The following is a 15,486-nucleotide window of genomic DNA, read 5'->3' on the forward strand; positions in this document are numbered from 1 at the left end:
GCGAGAGCAGGCTCAGCTCGTGGTGATGCTCCCACAGCTCTGGCTGCTACTGACTACATGCCGATGCTCGATCTGAAATTGGGCTCAGCCCCAGTCTCCGTAGCGTGGGACTGCTGCCCTTCAAAGGGAGCCATGTTAGCCATGGTGTGGCCACGTGAGGCCATGTGAACGGCCCCGGCAGGCAGCCTGGCTTCCTGTGGGAGCTGGAATTGGAACAAAGTCAGAAGCAGCTTGTGGGTGATGCAAATGGAGGTGCAAGTCACCGTGCTGGACTCCTCCAATCCAGGGCAGGAGGGGGGGCTGAGGCACCATCCCTGTCCCCCAGCACAGCCGTGTGGCACCTTTGGCAGAGGCCGACTTTTGCTTCTATGCCACCCAGCACCTTTGCTGCCAGTGTGTCTACCCTTCCCCCAGCAAAAAGAAAAGTTCCATTCAAACAACTGGAAATATCTGTGAGAGCCAGTATTTACCCAAGGCACTTCCTGGCCACCTCCCAGCGCACTCTCCTCCCCTCCATCTCCTTGGAGCCCGACTTTCTCCCGCACGACTGCTTTTCAGCACACACAAAAGGCGGCTTTGGCTGGAACCTGGCCGAGCTGTGCCCCTCTCTGCAGCAGCTTTGTGGGCTCTGCAGTGATCAGCACTGCTGTCACTCCTCACGGCCGTGATGCCCCCAGCCTCGAATCCTGCAGCTGCCCCAGGGTGAGGGCGCTGGCTGCCGGGTGAGAGACAGGGTCCCCACCTCTGGGCTCAAGGCAGGGAGGCCCCCTGACCCCACATCCCAGCCCACCTCCTTCAGATGCCGGGGTCTGTGTGGAGCCAGGTGCATGTGCGGAGCTGTGGGGACCAAGCCCCGTGCTCAGGACCCTTGATTTGGGCACGGGGCAAGGGCCGCTCTCCTCGTTCTGCTGCTTGTCCTGCTCCTTGTCTCCCTCATTTCCCGCGCAGAGCGGGGCAGAGTTCGCGGGGACACTGTGTCCTGGCTGCTCTCACATAAACTATTATTTTTTAATCCCTTTTGCAGCCAAGCGTGCAGCCTGCCAGCCAAACAACTCCTTTCCTCCTCTGGACACCCGCCAGCCCCTGCGCCGTGCCTGGAGCCGAAAGGTGCTGGGAAGGAGGCGGCCCGGCTCCCGGCCGCCCCTGCCGAGGTCCCCCAGGAGCGAGGCCACCCGGACCCCCCGGCCCGGCGCACCCGGCCCGGCTCCACCGACCAGGTGCCGCTCCCGGAGGCCGGAGGCACCGCGACCCCCCGGGGGTCCCAGAGGGTCTCGGCGGCACCCGGTGCGGCTCGGCTCCTCCCGGTCCCGCCCGCTGAGTCACCGGCGGCCCGGGGGGGCGGGGGTGGGCTGAGCCGTGCCCTGCCGTGCCGTGCCGAGCCGAGCCGCGCCGTGCTGTTCCGATAGGAGCCGTGCCGTTCCGAGCCGAGCCGAGCCGAGCCGAGCCGCGCCGTGACAGCGTGCCCAGCCCGGGCCAGGCCCAGGTACCGGGGTCGGTTAAGCCGGGCGGGGTCCCGGAGCGGCGTGGGGTGCGTGCGGGGCCGGGGGCAGGAGCGGCGGGGCCGGGCTGCTCGCGGGCTGCCTGCGGCTGCTCGGGGTTGGACCGCGTCTGGGGTGCCGGGCGGTGCTGCGGGCTCTGGCCCCGGGCATCAGCCCCCCAACTCCCGTGGGGGCCTCCTGGGGCCCGGGGTGCTCGGTGAGCTGTGGGACGAGCCGGGGCGCAGGGCTGCGACGTGTGCTGTGTGTCCCTGCAGAGGCTGCGACACCTCTGTCCCCGCAGAGACGGGTCTCCCCTAGGGCCCCCCCGCAATTTGCAACCAAGGCACGACCTGTCTTGAAGCCTCCATCCCTACAAGCGCTTCCCTTCCCTGCTAAATCGGGCTTCGCCCTGCCTCTGCCCAACAGCCAGGCTGAATGGAATTCAGCCACAGAGCCGCAGATCCCCGTGCACTTTGCGGGGCAGCTGTTCTCGGCTGCTGCCCTCAGCACAGCTGAGCCCTGCGAAGCCCCCGCCACTCTGCTGCGCCGTGCTGTGTGTGCGGCCACCGCTTCCCAACCCAGGGAACCACCGGCACACCCCGCTTCTCCTTCCTGGCGGAGAGCACAGCATCCTGTGGGACGGTTGGCTTGTCTCGACAGGGAGCTCTCCTTCCAGTGCCTGCCGGGGGATTCCTGCTGCAGCACTGCGGCTTGCTGCTGCCTGTCCTGGCAAACTGCTGGGGGCTGCCCTGGGTGTTCCCCGCCCGTGAGCTGCCAGAGTGGTCCCTGAGGAAAGGGGCAAAGAGACCAGCAAGACCCAGCAAGACCAGCTGGAGAATTGAAATCAGGTCTCCTGGAATAGCCTCCTAGCAGCAAATCCGGACCGCTGTGAGTGGGGGATCCAGCCAAAGCTCATTTCATGGCCTGAGAGCTGCGGTACCCACTTACAAGCTCTGCTGCCAGCAGGGAGCCAGGAGAGGTTTCAGAGACCTGGACAGCAGGAGAGAAAACAGGCTTTGGGCAATGCTGTAAGTGCAGTCCTCCTCAGTACCACAGCCACAGTGGGTTTTGCTCTGCCCCTGCAAGGTTTGCCGCTCCCACGTGAATTGAGCCAAGGCCTAAAAATGCTGCATAGTTGGTTCCAATCCAGCTCTTAATCCTGCAGCCCGGGGGCTGCTATTCGGAGAGCAACAGGTTTGCAAACAACTGCGTGCTGCCGGGATGGGGCACACTGGGGCTGGCCTTCCCGCATATTTTGGTGGCACCCATGGGTGTCAGAGGGACGTGGTGCTGCAGACAGCAGCTCCCACATGCTGGGGGCTCTGGCTGCAGCTGGGGGAGGTATGTGAGTGCCAGCCCCCGCGTGGCACCAGCTGGGCAGCAGCCTGCCGGCACTTGTTTTTCAGAAGGGCACTGAGCCGTAAACTTCTTTCCCATCAGCTCACCAACAGCTGGGCTATGGCAGTGACCAGGAAATCTGTGACCCAGGCCCTTGTACCTAGCTCCTCTGGTGCTACAGCCTCCCCCCAGTGAAAGTCCCACAGTTCACCCTTGCCAGGCACTGGAATTGCTGCCATCCTCAAAGTATCCCGAGCCAAACATGAAATGGCTTGGAGCACAATCCTGGGCTGCTCTGTACTCCCATGTGATGGGAAACATTTTCATGTGGATGACAATGAGACCCAGGAAGGGATGTTTATCAGCGACCATCCAGGATAGAGCATTTTGGAAGGTGTTACAATCTGAGGGTGGTTTGGGTGGAAGAAGGGTGTGAGCCCATCTGCAGGAGGCCCAGGGGTTCTGTTGAGGAAGGGAGGCCAGGCTGCTCCTGCAGCAGCTCCAGCCCGGGGTGGGCTTCAAGGGCTGCAGCCCCAGGGCTGGGGGAATGTGGTGGCCTTGCAGGCTCCTGGGCTCTGTGCATCGTGGGAAGCAGCGGCTGCCAGCTCAGCGCTGGGTATCTGCATCCCTGGGACAGTGCTTTTTTCTCAGTATTTTCTACCTAAGTTGGTGGCTGCCACGCAAAGCACCATGCTGGGGACGATCAGACCCGCTCAGCCCAGGGTGAGGGGAAGCCCTTGTTGCCCATCAGCTCGGTGTTACCAGCTGCAACCCATGCCTGAGGCTGAGTGCACTGTGAGGATGCGTGAGTGGGCACACCAAGGCCAGCCCCACTCCTTACAGGTGGGAAACTGAAATCCCCAGACTTCACATCAGTTGCAGCATGCTACCCCTCCTGCATCGGTTGCAATGTGCTTTGAGGATGCAGGCTGCTCCTCCAAGGCTGTGGCAACCTCAACGTTGCTGCAGCCATACCTGTTCCTTTGGAGGCTACGTATAGCCCTTGCTGAAGCCACTGGCTTTGCATGATACCAAACAAGATGCTGTGTGTTCCCCACCACTGCAGAGGAAGCGTTGGGTTTGTTAGCTGAGGTATTTCTGGTTGCAGTGTTTTTTAGGAAATGGTAATTTGATGGTTTTGAGCATTGGAGGTTGGGGCTGTCTCTTCCTCCCACCAAGCCTCCCACCGTTTCCTCAGGAGGGGAGGTGGCAATCGGCCCATGAAGGACATCAGGTCTGTCAGGGAGCTCTGCTGGGCCCCTGGCATCTTTATCAGGTCTTGTCCCATCTGCAAAACTGCCCCGTGCCTGCGGATGCCGCTGTTACAGGGGAATGTGCCTGCGCGCTGCTGCGAGCTGAACCGCTGAGCCCCAGCCCACAGCCGGCGCAGGGCATGGCATGGCTCACCCCAGTGGGATTAGCAAACGTGCCCGTTGGGTCCAGGCAGCCAAGGGCGCCTTCCTGATGCCCACCAGTGATTGGCAGGGCTTGCATGCTGATGCTGTGACTAATGTGTGGGCTGGCCCCTGTGCCCACAGGATGCTGGCCAAGAACAAGGACACATTGTGAAGATGAACCTGGTCACCTGAGTGACCGAGGCTGGGGCCATCCTGAGCACCCCCTCCAATGATGGCCACTGTCCCCTGCGTGGGATCGTTCTGTATCCTGTCTGGGGGAGTCTGTCTTGGGTGCCTGGGGCCACTCACATGCCTCTCTCTGTGCCTCAGTTCCCCCATCTATTTCCCAAAACTTTGCCTTCTCTCCCCTGAATAACAGGCTATGGGTGAAGAGCTGTGTCCTTACTAGCATCTCGGAGGCTCGAGGCACAGACCAGTGGTGTATTTTACTAGCAAGCCTGGAAGCAAAATAGATGAAAGCCCCTGCATCTACGTGTTTCTGGAGTTTGTGTGAGACATGAGAGCATCTTCCCTTCTTGGGAAAAATGTCATGTGCAAAACCCGCATGCCCTTGCCATCTCCAAGTAATCAAATACCTGGTGCCAGGTCACCCAGAGATCAATAAGGTTTCTCAGTGGTAATAAACACTGGGCTTTTTATTTTTTCTACTTGCCTCCAGGTTTAGACACAGTATTATTCCCAGGCTTCCCTTTGCAAGGCCAGCGCATTAATTTAGTGGTGATGAGAGAACACAATGTAATGCCCTGATACTTCGTGCTGGGCTTCTGAGAAAACACATCCTGCCCTGTGCCAGTAAGGAGCCTGCTCCGGACCCCAATCTCCCCCACCTCTGCTTATCTCATCTCTGACAAAGCAGCAGCTTTTCTATGTGCTATTGTTCTCAGAGCAGCCTTGGAGCTGAGCTACCCGGCTGGGGGGGCTGGGGCGGGGTGGCTGGAAAAGCCTTCCTGCTCCAGGGAGGAAGGAGGGAGGCTGGGCTGGTGTGGAAGGGGCTGCTGCAATAGGTCCCCGCAGTGGCTTTCTCAGAAGGGTTCCTGGGAGAGCGGGGCAGCAGGGAGCCGTGTGGTACCTGGGTGCAGTGATGCTGTGCCATCACCTGCGCTGTTCCCCACTGCCTCCAGGATGCACTTGGGGACCAGCATTGCCTGTTGTGGGTATGGGTGGGAACCGAGTTTTTCTGCTGAGAAAACAGTTTCAGGGGATTTTCTCTTGGCATTGTTTAGCTCAGGAAGAGGCAATCAACCGAGTTGGGGCAAGCAGAGCTCAGAGGGGAAATACCAGCCGCCCTCCTTCCATGGGGATTTCTTGTCTCATCTGTGCTCTCAGTAATGGCTGAAAGGGGATGATCCCTTTCTTTGGCAAAATCCAAATTGTGCCAGCACAGCAGAATGGGTCAGAGCTTGTCCCTCTGCCAGCCTTCCCCTGGCTGAAGCCTTGCAGCTTTGTGTCCCCCATGCACTGGCTTGGTGCCATGGCACCATGGTTTGCATTCACATCTTTGTTGCTCCCAGCTTCAAGCACCGGTGCTTCACGTTGCCTTTAAGCACACTGCGTGTTTTGCTGTTGCCACCTGCATTTTGCCATCACATGGCTGTGCTTTTTCAATACAAGCTCTCACTCCGTGGCTGCATGTGTGTGATTCCCAGGCATGCAGCAAGGAATGGGGACGCTGGCCTCATTCACATCCAGTTACTGCTGGTAATGCAAGTCATGCCCATGCTGTACGCCCCCAGCCCATGCTGGGGACCTCAGCAGCACAGTGCTTGTGCAAGACCGTTACGCCCATGGTAGTTGGTTGATTTACAGCCCAAAGCCTCTGTCATCCAGGAGTGACAAATTGCTGCGGGAAGGCTAACGCGCTCTGCCTGTTGGTGGTGACACACCAGTGCAGGATGTGCGCTGGATCCGTGCTGGCTGGAGAGACTTCCTGCGCTGCTCAGGAAAGCAGCAAGTGGCTGTGGTGTCACATTAGCAAACCTGTGTGGGGAAACATGTCTCAGCACAGTCACAAGCCATCTCCTGCTGACACCCAGGCCAACCCAGAACCCGGTCCTGGGCAAGCGGCACCGGCAGCGGGTGAGAGGCTGGCCAGCACTGGTCGGCAGCCCCACTTCCAGCCTTGGCGAGAAATGAGGTGGGACCTTCCCCTTGCCACCAGGAGACCCGGTGACAAGGACACTGAGTTTTCAAGCCAGCAATTTTCCCTGGTCTTCACTACTGACAACCCTTGGATGCCTCTGAGAGCTTGTGAGACACAGAAGAGGCTTTATTTTTATCTTTCTTGTGAGAGCAAGATGATATCTGTCATTCCTCTCATCTCTTACATCACACATTGGTCAGACAGAAAAGCCTCAACTGTGCAGCAAAGGGAGCCTTTGACAGCAATGCTTGCAGGAGCCCTGCAGCCACTTCGGTGGGTGGTCCCCTGGTGCTCGCATGCTGTGAGACAGGCAACAGACGTCTGCACATCTGGCCAGGTTTATGTCCACATGAACAGGACACCCTGAAACGGTGCTGGGGGTTTTGAGCGGGATGGTTGGAAGCAACGTGGGAGCCAGACACAGCCCTGGCAGTGGCAGCAACCTGGGTGCTGGCTTGGCTTTGGGCATCAGCAAGTGCTTGGTTCTGGCAGCCGCCCCATGCAGCCCTTGCTGACGGTGTCCTGTCCCAGGGGGTCAGTGTGATGCCCTGGATGGTGCACATTTGCATTACCTCATCAGCTTGCTAGGCATGGGCCATTTTCAGCCTCTTTATGGTCCTGCTGCCCATGGATGCACCCTTCATGCTGGTGACTGTGGGTGTTCCCTGACACCTCCTGCCACTCTCACCCCAGGCCCCTGGGTGGGGCTGGTGTCACCATAATGCAGGCAGTGCCTGCCCCAGCTGCTGCTGTTGGGTGCAAATACCACAGCTGCAGCCACAGCGGGTGCCTCTTAAAAAGGTGGGAGCCCAGGGTGCCAAGTTGAGCGTGGGAAGGAGCTGCACAGCAACTGTGAGACTGCTGCCAGGAGGTGGGGTTGTGTTGCAGCCAATGCACAAGCAGATGCCAGCAGATGCAGGCGATGGGTGGCAGCTGTAGGGGGACAGAGCATGCTCATATCCTGCACCGTGCTCCATCCCCACCACCACTGCCTGTGGGTTGCAACATGACCAGCTCCGCAGCTGAAAATATAGGAGCTGAAATCACCAGATACAATTCTAGGTCTGGTAGATTAGGAAACCACTATTTCCTTCTGTTCTTTATCGCCTGCGATAAGAAGCCAAGACAGGAACCAAGATGTGAAGCAGCGAGCTGTAGAGGTTGGCGCTTGTGCTGGGGCCGAGAGTCTAGAGATTTGTCTGCCTCCCCCTGCCTCTGTCCTGTCCTTCCAGCCTCACGTGGCCATGTGGGGAGTCTGGCACCCGGCGCTCCTCCTCGCGGGTGGCAGAGGCACTCGGGAGCTGGCTGTTGCACCAGCCGCTGTCCCACCTGCACAGCCTCAGCTCTCCATCCCCTGATGCCATGCTGGCTGTGGGCAATGCTCTTGTCACCCCAAATATTACATGGCCTCTTTTCTTTGTGACCTTCCAGGCTCTGCTTTCTCCTGGGAGGCAAAGCCAAAGTCAAGAGCCACCTGTGATGAAAGTCCTGCTCCTGCTCCTTCTCTCCCCCCTCCAAGGTAGGCTGGTCCCAGCCACATCCTGCCCTGGGCTAGCATGTCTAGGCTGCTGGAAGTAATTGGCAGCCCCAAAATGCAAAGGCTGAAGGCACTGAGGGGTGTTTGCTGCCATGGCTTCCACAGAGGTGAAACATCTTGTGGGCTGATGTGCCTCCACTAGGGTCTCTGGCATGAGGACCTGGAGATGGAGGGGTCCTTTCCGGAGAAAGGAGCAGGTCTCCATCCATCTATAGTGCTCCTTTGTCCTTGTCAGCCTGCTGCGGGGCCGGGGGGGTGGCAGTGGGGAGAAGCCAGCCCCAGGAGGGAGGAGCTATGGTAGCCCCGGGCATGCTGGCTCCTGGCAAACCTCCCAGCGTGACCATGGGCAAGTCGGAGGTGGCTGATGTCACACAGCCCGGCCAGGATGGGTTTGGCACACTTGGGGCAGCGCCTGGCATGCTATGTGCTGGCGTGCGGGTGGCTGCCCCTCTGGCTAAGCCAGCATCTCTCTGCACTTGTGCAATGCAGGGGTGGGTGCAAGTGTCCACCAGGAGGATTTCCGTTTCTGCGGAGAGAGGAACCAGACTGAGAGCAGCTCCGTCATCTACAAGCACAGTCCTGCCAACATCTCCATTGAGAACACGGCCCAGGCACTAATAATAAAAAGTCCATTTTTTGCCAAGCAGGAGAAACTTTTACTACCAGTCCAGCTTGCCGCCCACTTTGGGCAGGTACCGCTTCTGCATCTACTGGTTCAAGCCCAACAGGACCCTCTGGCTTGCATACGGGAAGCAGAGCTTCCTCCTGGGCCAGGACCCACCCAGCAGCATCACCCAGGAGAGGGACACACAGAAGACTGAAAGGACCAAGACCGCTATCTTCAATGTGTCCTATGTCTTCAAAGGCCAGAAGAACACCTCCCTTGACAGTGCATCTGAATACTTTTTCCCTGGTAAAGGCAGTTCGGTGTTATTTTAATGAGATAAGGGTCAATTCCACTCCCAGCCTGTGCTAGCCATCAGCAGAGCACTGGGGTTGTCCCGGTGCTGTGCTATAGTATGACAATGTCAAGACACAGCTAAAGGGTGATGGGAAGGACAAGTGGTTTTGCTTAAGCAGCCCAGTGGCAGCCCCTGGCACACAGGTGTCCCTGGGCGAGCAGCTACCAAAAAATGAAGGCAGAGATTTTCCAAAGTGCTACAGCCCACTAAAATCCCAGGAAGCCGTGTGCTTTGCAGAGGAATGCTGAGCTCCAGGCGGCCAGAGAAACCGTCTGGGTCAGGGTCTCTAGTGGCTTCCCAAGTGTGGGCCCACATTGAAGCCCTTTGCTTTGGGTTCCTGCGAGGGCTGTGCCATGGAGCCAGCCCTGGCCAGCAGCTGGGGACAGGGGAAAGCTGTCTCTGCCTCTGCCCCTGACAGTATCTCCTGTCATGTGCCACCAGCCTCTCTGGAGATCATGCCCGTCTGGGAGCAGGATGTAGAGGGCCAGCTCGCTGCCCTGGACAGACTCCTTGCACAGGCGCCGGCCTCGGGTGCCACGGCACAGCGATCACTTCGGCAGTGAGTGCGGGGCTGGGCTGCAGGCCGGGTGGTTGTGGTGGTGGGCAGGGTGTTGGTTGAACCTGTTCCACGCTGGTGCCTTTTTCCTGGTCCCTGGCGTGGCACCTGCTGCCCTGCTCACTGCATCCTGTTCCCCACAGCAAACTTGGGGCCTTGGAGAGGATGCTGGCGCAGGTGGAGCTCAAAGGGCAGAACCAGACCTTCGGGAAGGCCGCTCTGCGTGCCACCGTCCTGAGAGTCAGCACTGCGCAGACTCCTCGGCACCTGGCCTTTGCTTCCCCAAGAGAGGTGGGTCTGTGGGGTGCTGGTGGGGTCGGAAGTGCAACCCCAGGGCTGGGCAGATGTTGTCACCCCTGTCATCCCCACCACACCCAATGGAGCTCAGAGTAGCAGCCCACCAGCATCTTCCTAAGCTCTGTCCCAATGGGTCTGTCCTTGCAGGAGAGCAGAGAGGTCCAGGGGTTCGCCGTGGATCTGCCAAGCAGCTTGTTCGTGACAGCAAAGAAGGAGGTGGTGGAGCACAGGGTGCTTCTGGTGGACATCAACAGCCAGGCCATGTTCCAGGTAACGCTTGCGCCATGCAGCACGGTGGGGTGCCACTGTCTGGTGGCACAGGGCAGCAGAGAGCCAGCTGCAGCAAGGAGTGCTGGTACAAATCAGCACAAGGCATTGTTCCCTGGGCTGGCCTTACCTGCCCATTCATGTCCATGTTGCACCCTGCAGCATCACCTGCAGCTCATCTAGGCTTTCCCTTCTCCTCTGCCCCTCCTGCAGCCCTCGCCCTTCTCAGCCAGCTCCAGTCCCTGCTGCCCAAACCAGGCTGAAGGCATTCACTTGTAGAAGGTGCTCTGGAGATGTTAGATGCTTCAAAAATGAGCTAGAGTCTTGACAGGGAAGCAGCACAGGTCCTCTTTGCTGTGGACTCTCACCAGCTTCACACCTGGCAGCTCTCCCTTCCTGCAGTGCCACCACCTCCTCTCCTTCTCCCACAGGATGAAAACAGCAGCCACATCCTGGGTGACAAGGTGGTTGGCATCTCCCTGGTGGACATGGTGGTGGCCAATCTCTCTGACCCAGTGGTCCTCACTTTCTTCCACAACCAACTGCTGGTAAGTGGGGGAACAGCCTCATCACACCCAAGCCCTCCAGGAACAGAGGGGCAAGGATGGCTCAGGCCCTACGAGCTTTAAGAGTGGTCACGATCCAGCAGGCCCATGTCCTAGGCCTGCTGCAACCTACTGCATCTCTGGCTTCATGGCTTCACCATGTGCACTAGTGGTGGCTCTGCCTACTTCTGTGCAGTGGATGATAATTTGCAGATGTGTCAACTCCAGCACAATCTCCAGGGCTGGGGACACTTTGAGTTAATATTTCTTGGCTCATTCATAGCCACTGTTCACAGATGAACTCCTTATTTAAAACTGGGGCCTGGGAGGAGGTATCTGTTCTGCAAACTGCCAAGAGAAGTCTACCTTGAGCCTCTGCTCATGATATGGGCCAGTTCATCTCCTGAGACCATCTCACCTCCTGTCCAATGTTGCCCCTACCAAACTTGCAATTCATCCTGATCAGGACCTGTTGTTTTGTCATTTCAGAGGAATGTGACCCTGCTGTGTGTCTTCTGGCAGGAGGACAGCACCGGTGAGTGTATGGGCGCAGGAGCTTCTGCGTTTGTGTGTGAAGCATAGATGCTGTTTCTGTTCCCTTGGCTGAGTACTAAAGACCTGCTGGCTGTTGGTGGTAAAAGTTGTTCTGCAACTCCCTTGCTCCAGCTCCGTAAACGTTTCCCATGGGGTCAATTTCAGGCTTTTTCCTCCATATCTAACCTAGGAGCTTTCTCCCTTCCCAGGGAGGGTACTGTTGCCCCTGAAGTTAGCAATCCTGTGTATGTATTCCTGCCAGTGTGTGCTATGCATAGGGTGATCTGGGATCCCCCACATTTGTCCTTCCCCCTGCTGTGGACACCCTAACCTGAAGCTCTGAGCTCCAAAGCAGCTGTTTCTGCTGGTCACCAGATGCTTTCCCTTTCTTTAGCAGCCAGCTCTGGAAACTGGGATAGCTATGGCTGCACAACAGTGGAGGGGGATAGACAGACGTACTGCAGATGCAACCACCTCACCTACTTTGCTGTGCTAATGGTGGGTAGTGCCTTCCCGCAGCTCTGTACATTATTCCCCCTGGCACTGCTCCTTCACTGTCTCATTCCTTCTTCTCCCCAGGTATCCTCTCCAGAGATTACCTACATACACAGAGACTATCTGAGCATCATCACGTACATTGGCTGCCTTATCTCAGCTTTGGCATCCATTTGCACCATCTTCTTCCTCTACTTCAGGTATAGTCTGGGTGCCCAGGTGAGCCAGTGGGCTGACAGGACACCCCCATGCTCCCTCTCTGCATCTTCCCTGTTGTCATTACACTGGGGAGGGCCCAAGCTCTCCAAAGGCAGTTGGTGGTCCAGCTGGAAGCATGATGAAGGAACCAGGCTGGAAGAAAGTAGAATGTACCCCTCCAGAAACTATCTTCTTTGCCAGGTCTCATGAAGGGCACTCTCAAACACCTGCTGATTTTGGAAAATCAGTTTGGTTGTTGTCATGGAGCTGGCAAGCAGAAACCAACAAAGATCTTGTCAGGGAGAACAAGAGTTGCTTTTCTTGAGTAATATCACTGACCCTCTGTGGATGATTGGGAGCTGAAAATATGTCACTCCCAACCCTCCATAGACTAAATCTGAAGTGCAGGGCCAGCTGCAGAGACCTGAATCTGCTTGTGGCAGTCCCATGTGTGGGGTCAGTATGTCAGCCCCTTACACTAACAAGGGTTCTCCTAACTCTTCGGGTGTGGTGTGTTGCCCCAGTGACACTGTGGGGTGTTGTGGGGCACCAGTGATACTGGCCAGGCACAGTGTTGACAGCTCTTCCCCTGACTTCTCCAGAAGCAAGCAGCGAGACCAGATCACGAGCATGCACATCCACATGAACTTGCTGGGTGCCATCTTCCTCCTGGACTTCACCTTCCTCATCTCAGAGCACTTGGCTGCCAGCAGCAGCGAGGCAGCCTGCAGAGCTGGGGGGCTGTTCCTGCACTTCTCCCTCCTGAGCTGCCTCACCTGGATGGGCATCGAGGGCTACAACCTCTACCGGCTTGTGATCGAAGTCTTCAATGCCTACCATGACCACTTCCTCCTCAAGCTCTGCCTGGTGGGCTGGGGTGAGCATGGGGGAGGCAGAGACTCCCCAGGGGCAGGACAGTGGGGCAGACTGGCACATGGTAGGGTCGGTTTCTGCCCCTGGAAGTCTTTCCCAGCATATATGATGCCTGGATGGGGTTGGAGGCATAGCTGTGGTGTCTGAGAGCGGAGGGATCTGTCTCTTCATTGAGGAAGGAGACTCAGTGACTGAGAGCAGAAACAGGGGCTAAAGCAAAGGCAGGTCACCCAGCAAGGGGGGCACGTGACAGCCACTGCTTGGGGTCTTTAAATAGCGATGGGATGTTCTTTCTAAAAGAGACACCCTGGTGTGGTGGTTTCACCATGCTAGGCAGCTGAATACTCCACCACAACCGCTCTCACTCCCCCTTCTTAGAAGAGGAGGGGAAGAAGTAAAGGAAAGAACAACTCACGGGTTGAGATAAGGATAATTTAATTAAAAGGAAAAAATAATTATTAAGGAAAGATTATTATTAATTAAACAATTTGACTAAAGGAAAAAAGGGAAAGAGGAAAAGGGAGGGGAAAAGAAAAAAGGAAAAAAAAAAAAACAAGTAAAGGCTGTGTGGAAGTGCAGAGGAAAGAAATTACTCTCTGCTTTCCACAAATGAGCGATGCTTGACCACGTCCTTGAAGCAGGGCCTCAACGCACGTAGCCAGTGTTCGGGAGGACAGACGTTTTCGCAACGAGAGCCCCCCCCCCCTCCTTTTTCCACCGTTTATTGCTGAGTGTGACACCATATGGTGTGGAATATCCCTTTGGCTGGCTTAGGTCAGCTGCCCTGGTGATGTTCCTTTCTCACTTTTTTGTCCACCCCCTGTTAGAGAGAGTCCTGATGCTGTGCCAGCACTGCTCAGCAGCAGACACAACACTGGTGTGATACCACTGCTGTTCTAGCTACAAGTGCAGAGCACAGCACTGCATGGGCTGCTGCAGGGGAAGTTAACATCCCAGCCAGACCCAGTACACCAGGGCAGCCCATAAAGATGGGCTTGATGCAGGAGACACCCATACATCTCTGTCCTCCTTTGGATAGGAGGTTGTGGTAAGAAGATCTCATGATCATTTGTGGCCTAAAATTCCATCACCCTGTGAGACCCGCAGCTGGGGTCTGTGCAGCATAAGCCCATTCCTTGGCCAGGGCTTACACCAGGAACCCTTGTTGTATCCTCTTTCCTTGGTTCACCCCAAGGAGAGAGGACATTGTACACCTTATGAGGAAAAAGAGGCAACAAGTCCTTCTAGAAGGTCTGTGGGTCAGGGATGAGGATGGCCACTTTACTCTGTTCTTAACACCCAGGACTCCCCTTCTGTTGCGTGATGCTGATCTTCCTGACTAATTGGACGAACTACGGCCCGTTCTCCATTCCCGTGTATGAATCCATTGGTGGAAAGTCCACCAATGCAACCATGTAAGTCATGGGAAATTGATTGCTTGGTCCCTGGTCTTAAAGTCATCTGGTTCAACCTCCACCTCCTTAGCCCACAAGGCTGTGGCTTTCCTGGGGCTTTGCATAAGGTGGGGCAGGGGATCCCCCCTCTGGGTTTAACTACGACGGGTGCTGAGTTAGCCCAGAACCTTCATGCTCCCCTCTCCACCCTCAAACCCTTTGTCTCATCCCCCTGTGGGATGACACAGCGTAACCCTTTGCTTTTTCTCCTTCCTCTAGATGCTGGATCACGAGCCCCCTGATCCATAACGTGGTAAACCTAGGTTTCTTCAGCCTGGTATTCCTCTTCAACTCCGTCATGCTGGGGGCCATGGTCCGGGAGATCCTCCAGCAGAACAAGAAAGGCCACAAGCTCAAGCATGTCCTAGCCCTCTTTGGTCTAAGCATCCTGCTGGGCATTCCCTGGGCACTGGTGTTCTTCTCCTTCACCTCCGGCAACTTCCGCCTTGTCTCCCTCTACATCTTCACCATCATCAACTCACTCCAAGGTGATCCTGGGGCACTGGGCTCCTCCAAAGGGCATGAACTGCCCTGGGACTTTGTGGGTGTGGTGATGATGGGGTATGAGAAGATACAGCCCTGGGAGACTGGCTAGCTCACTCTCAGCTACTGGTGGTCCTTTGAGGGGATTGACCCACTCTTTCTCCCTTCTCACCCAGGTTTTCTCATCTTTCTCTGGTACTGGACCATGGTGCTGCAGGCAAAAAAGTCCTCCAACTCCCAGAGCAGCTCTGACAGCATGAAACTGCAGCCTAACAGCAGCCAGAGCCACCCTGGCTGAGCCTCGTGCTGGCCATGCCATGGGGCTGCCTGGCCGGGGCTCCCCGCATGGAGGGCAGCCATAGCAAGCACCAGCGCCGGCCGCTTTGCTACTCACCTGCCCCATGGGGCTGCTGGGAGCACAGGGATCTGCAGCAGAGACCCCCAGCCCCTCGCCTCCACCAGCTCTGCGTTCCCCATCACCATGGCCCCTGAAGTATCTGGGTGTCCCCATCCCTGACTGGGTATCCCCTACCTGCTCCCACAGGGACAGGGCTGGCTCCAGGGGCATGACAGAGAGATGCGCAGGGCTGTGGCAAGGGACAGAAGCAGGAGCAAGAACAGGCCCCCCAGCGCTTCCAGATGTCCCCTGCAGTGCCCCAAGGCCTGTCCTCTCCCCAAGGAGGGACAGCAGGTGGGAAAGGCCCCGTTTTCAGGCCTTGCTGGTGGCCGCCAAGAGGGCCCTTCCCTGGTAAGACAGAATAACCACCACTGCAACACCCTATAGCAGCTGAAATAATCTATTTTTGTTATTTTGTTGAATGTTTCTCTATTTTTGTATGGTGTAAAATTTTAATATTTGTGCTCACACATGAGACTTGTGCCCATTAAAGTTGTTCCTGCTCTGAGCGTGG

The 15,486-nt window shown here is 57.0% G+C and overlaps 1 protein-coding gene across 1 annotated transcript; it reads left to right on the plus strand.

Moving 5' to 3' along the window:
* Positions 1 to 1,811: 1,811 nt before the first annotated feature.
* On the plus strand, positions 1,812 to 15,480 carry ADGRG1 (adhesion G protein-coupled receptor G1). The gene is given in 15 exon segments (XM_040570881.1): positions 1,812 to 4,797; positions 7,806 to 7,893; positions 8,401 to 8,552; positions 8,554 to 8,824; positions 9,315 to 9,432; positions 9,573 to 9,720; positions 9,874 to 9,996; positions 10,425 to 10,541; positions 11,028 to 11,073; positions 11,470 to 11,570; positions 11,652 to 11,767; positions 12,368 to 12,642; positions 13,942 to 14,053; positions 14,312 to 14,580; positions 14,752 to 15,480. Coding segments are annotated over 15 exon segments (2,097 nt in total). The 5' UTR covers positions 1,812 to 4,758; the 3' UTR covers positions 14,874 to 15,480.
* The last annotated feature ends 6 nt before the right edge of the window (positions 15,481 to 15,486 follow it).

The sequence above is a fragment of the Cygnus olor genome, chromosome 12, assembly GCF_009769625.2.
Source record: "Cygnus olor isolate bCygOlo1 chromosome 12, bCygOlo1.pri.v2, whole genome shotgun sequence".
NCBI classification, from domain to species: Eukaryota; Metazoa; Chordata; class Aves; order Anseriformes; family Anatidae; genus Cygnus; species Cygnus olor.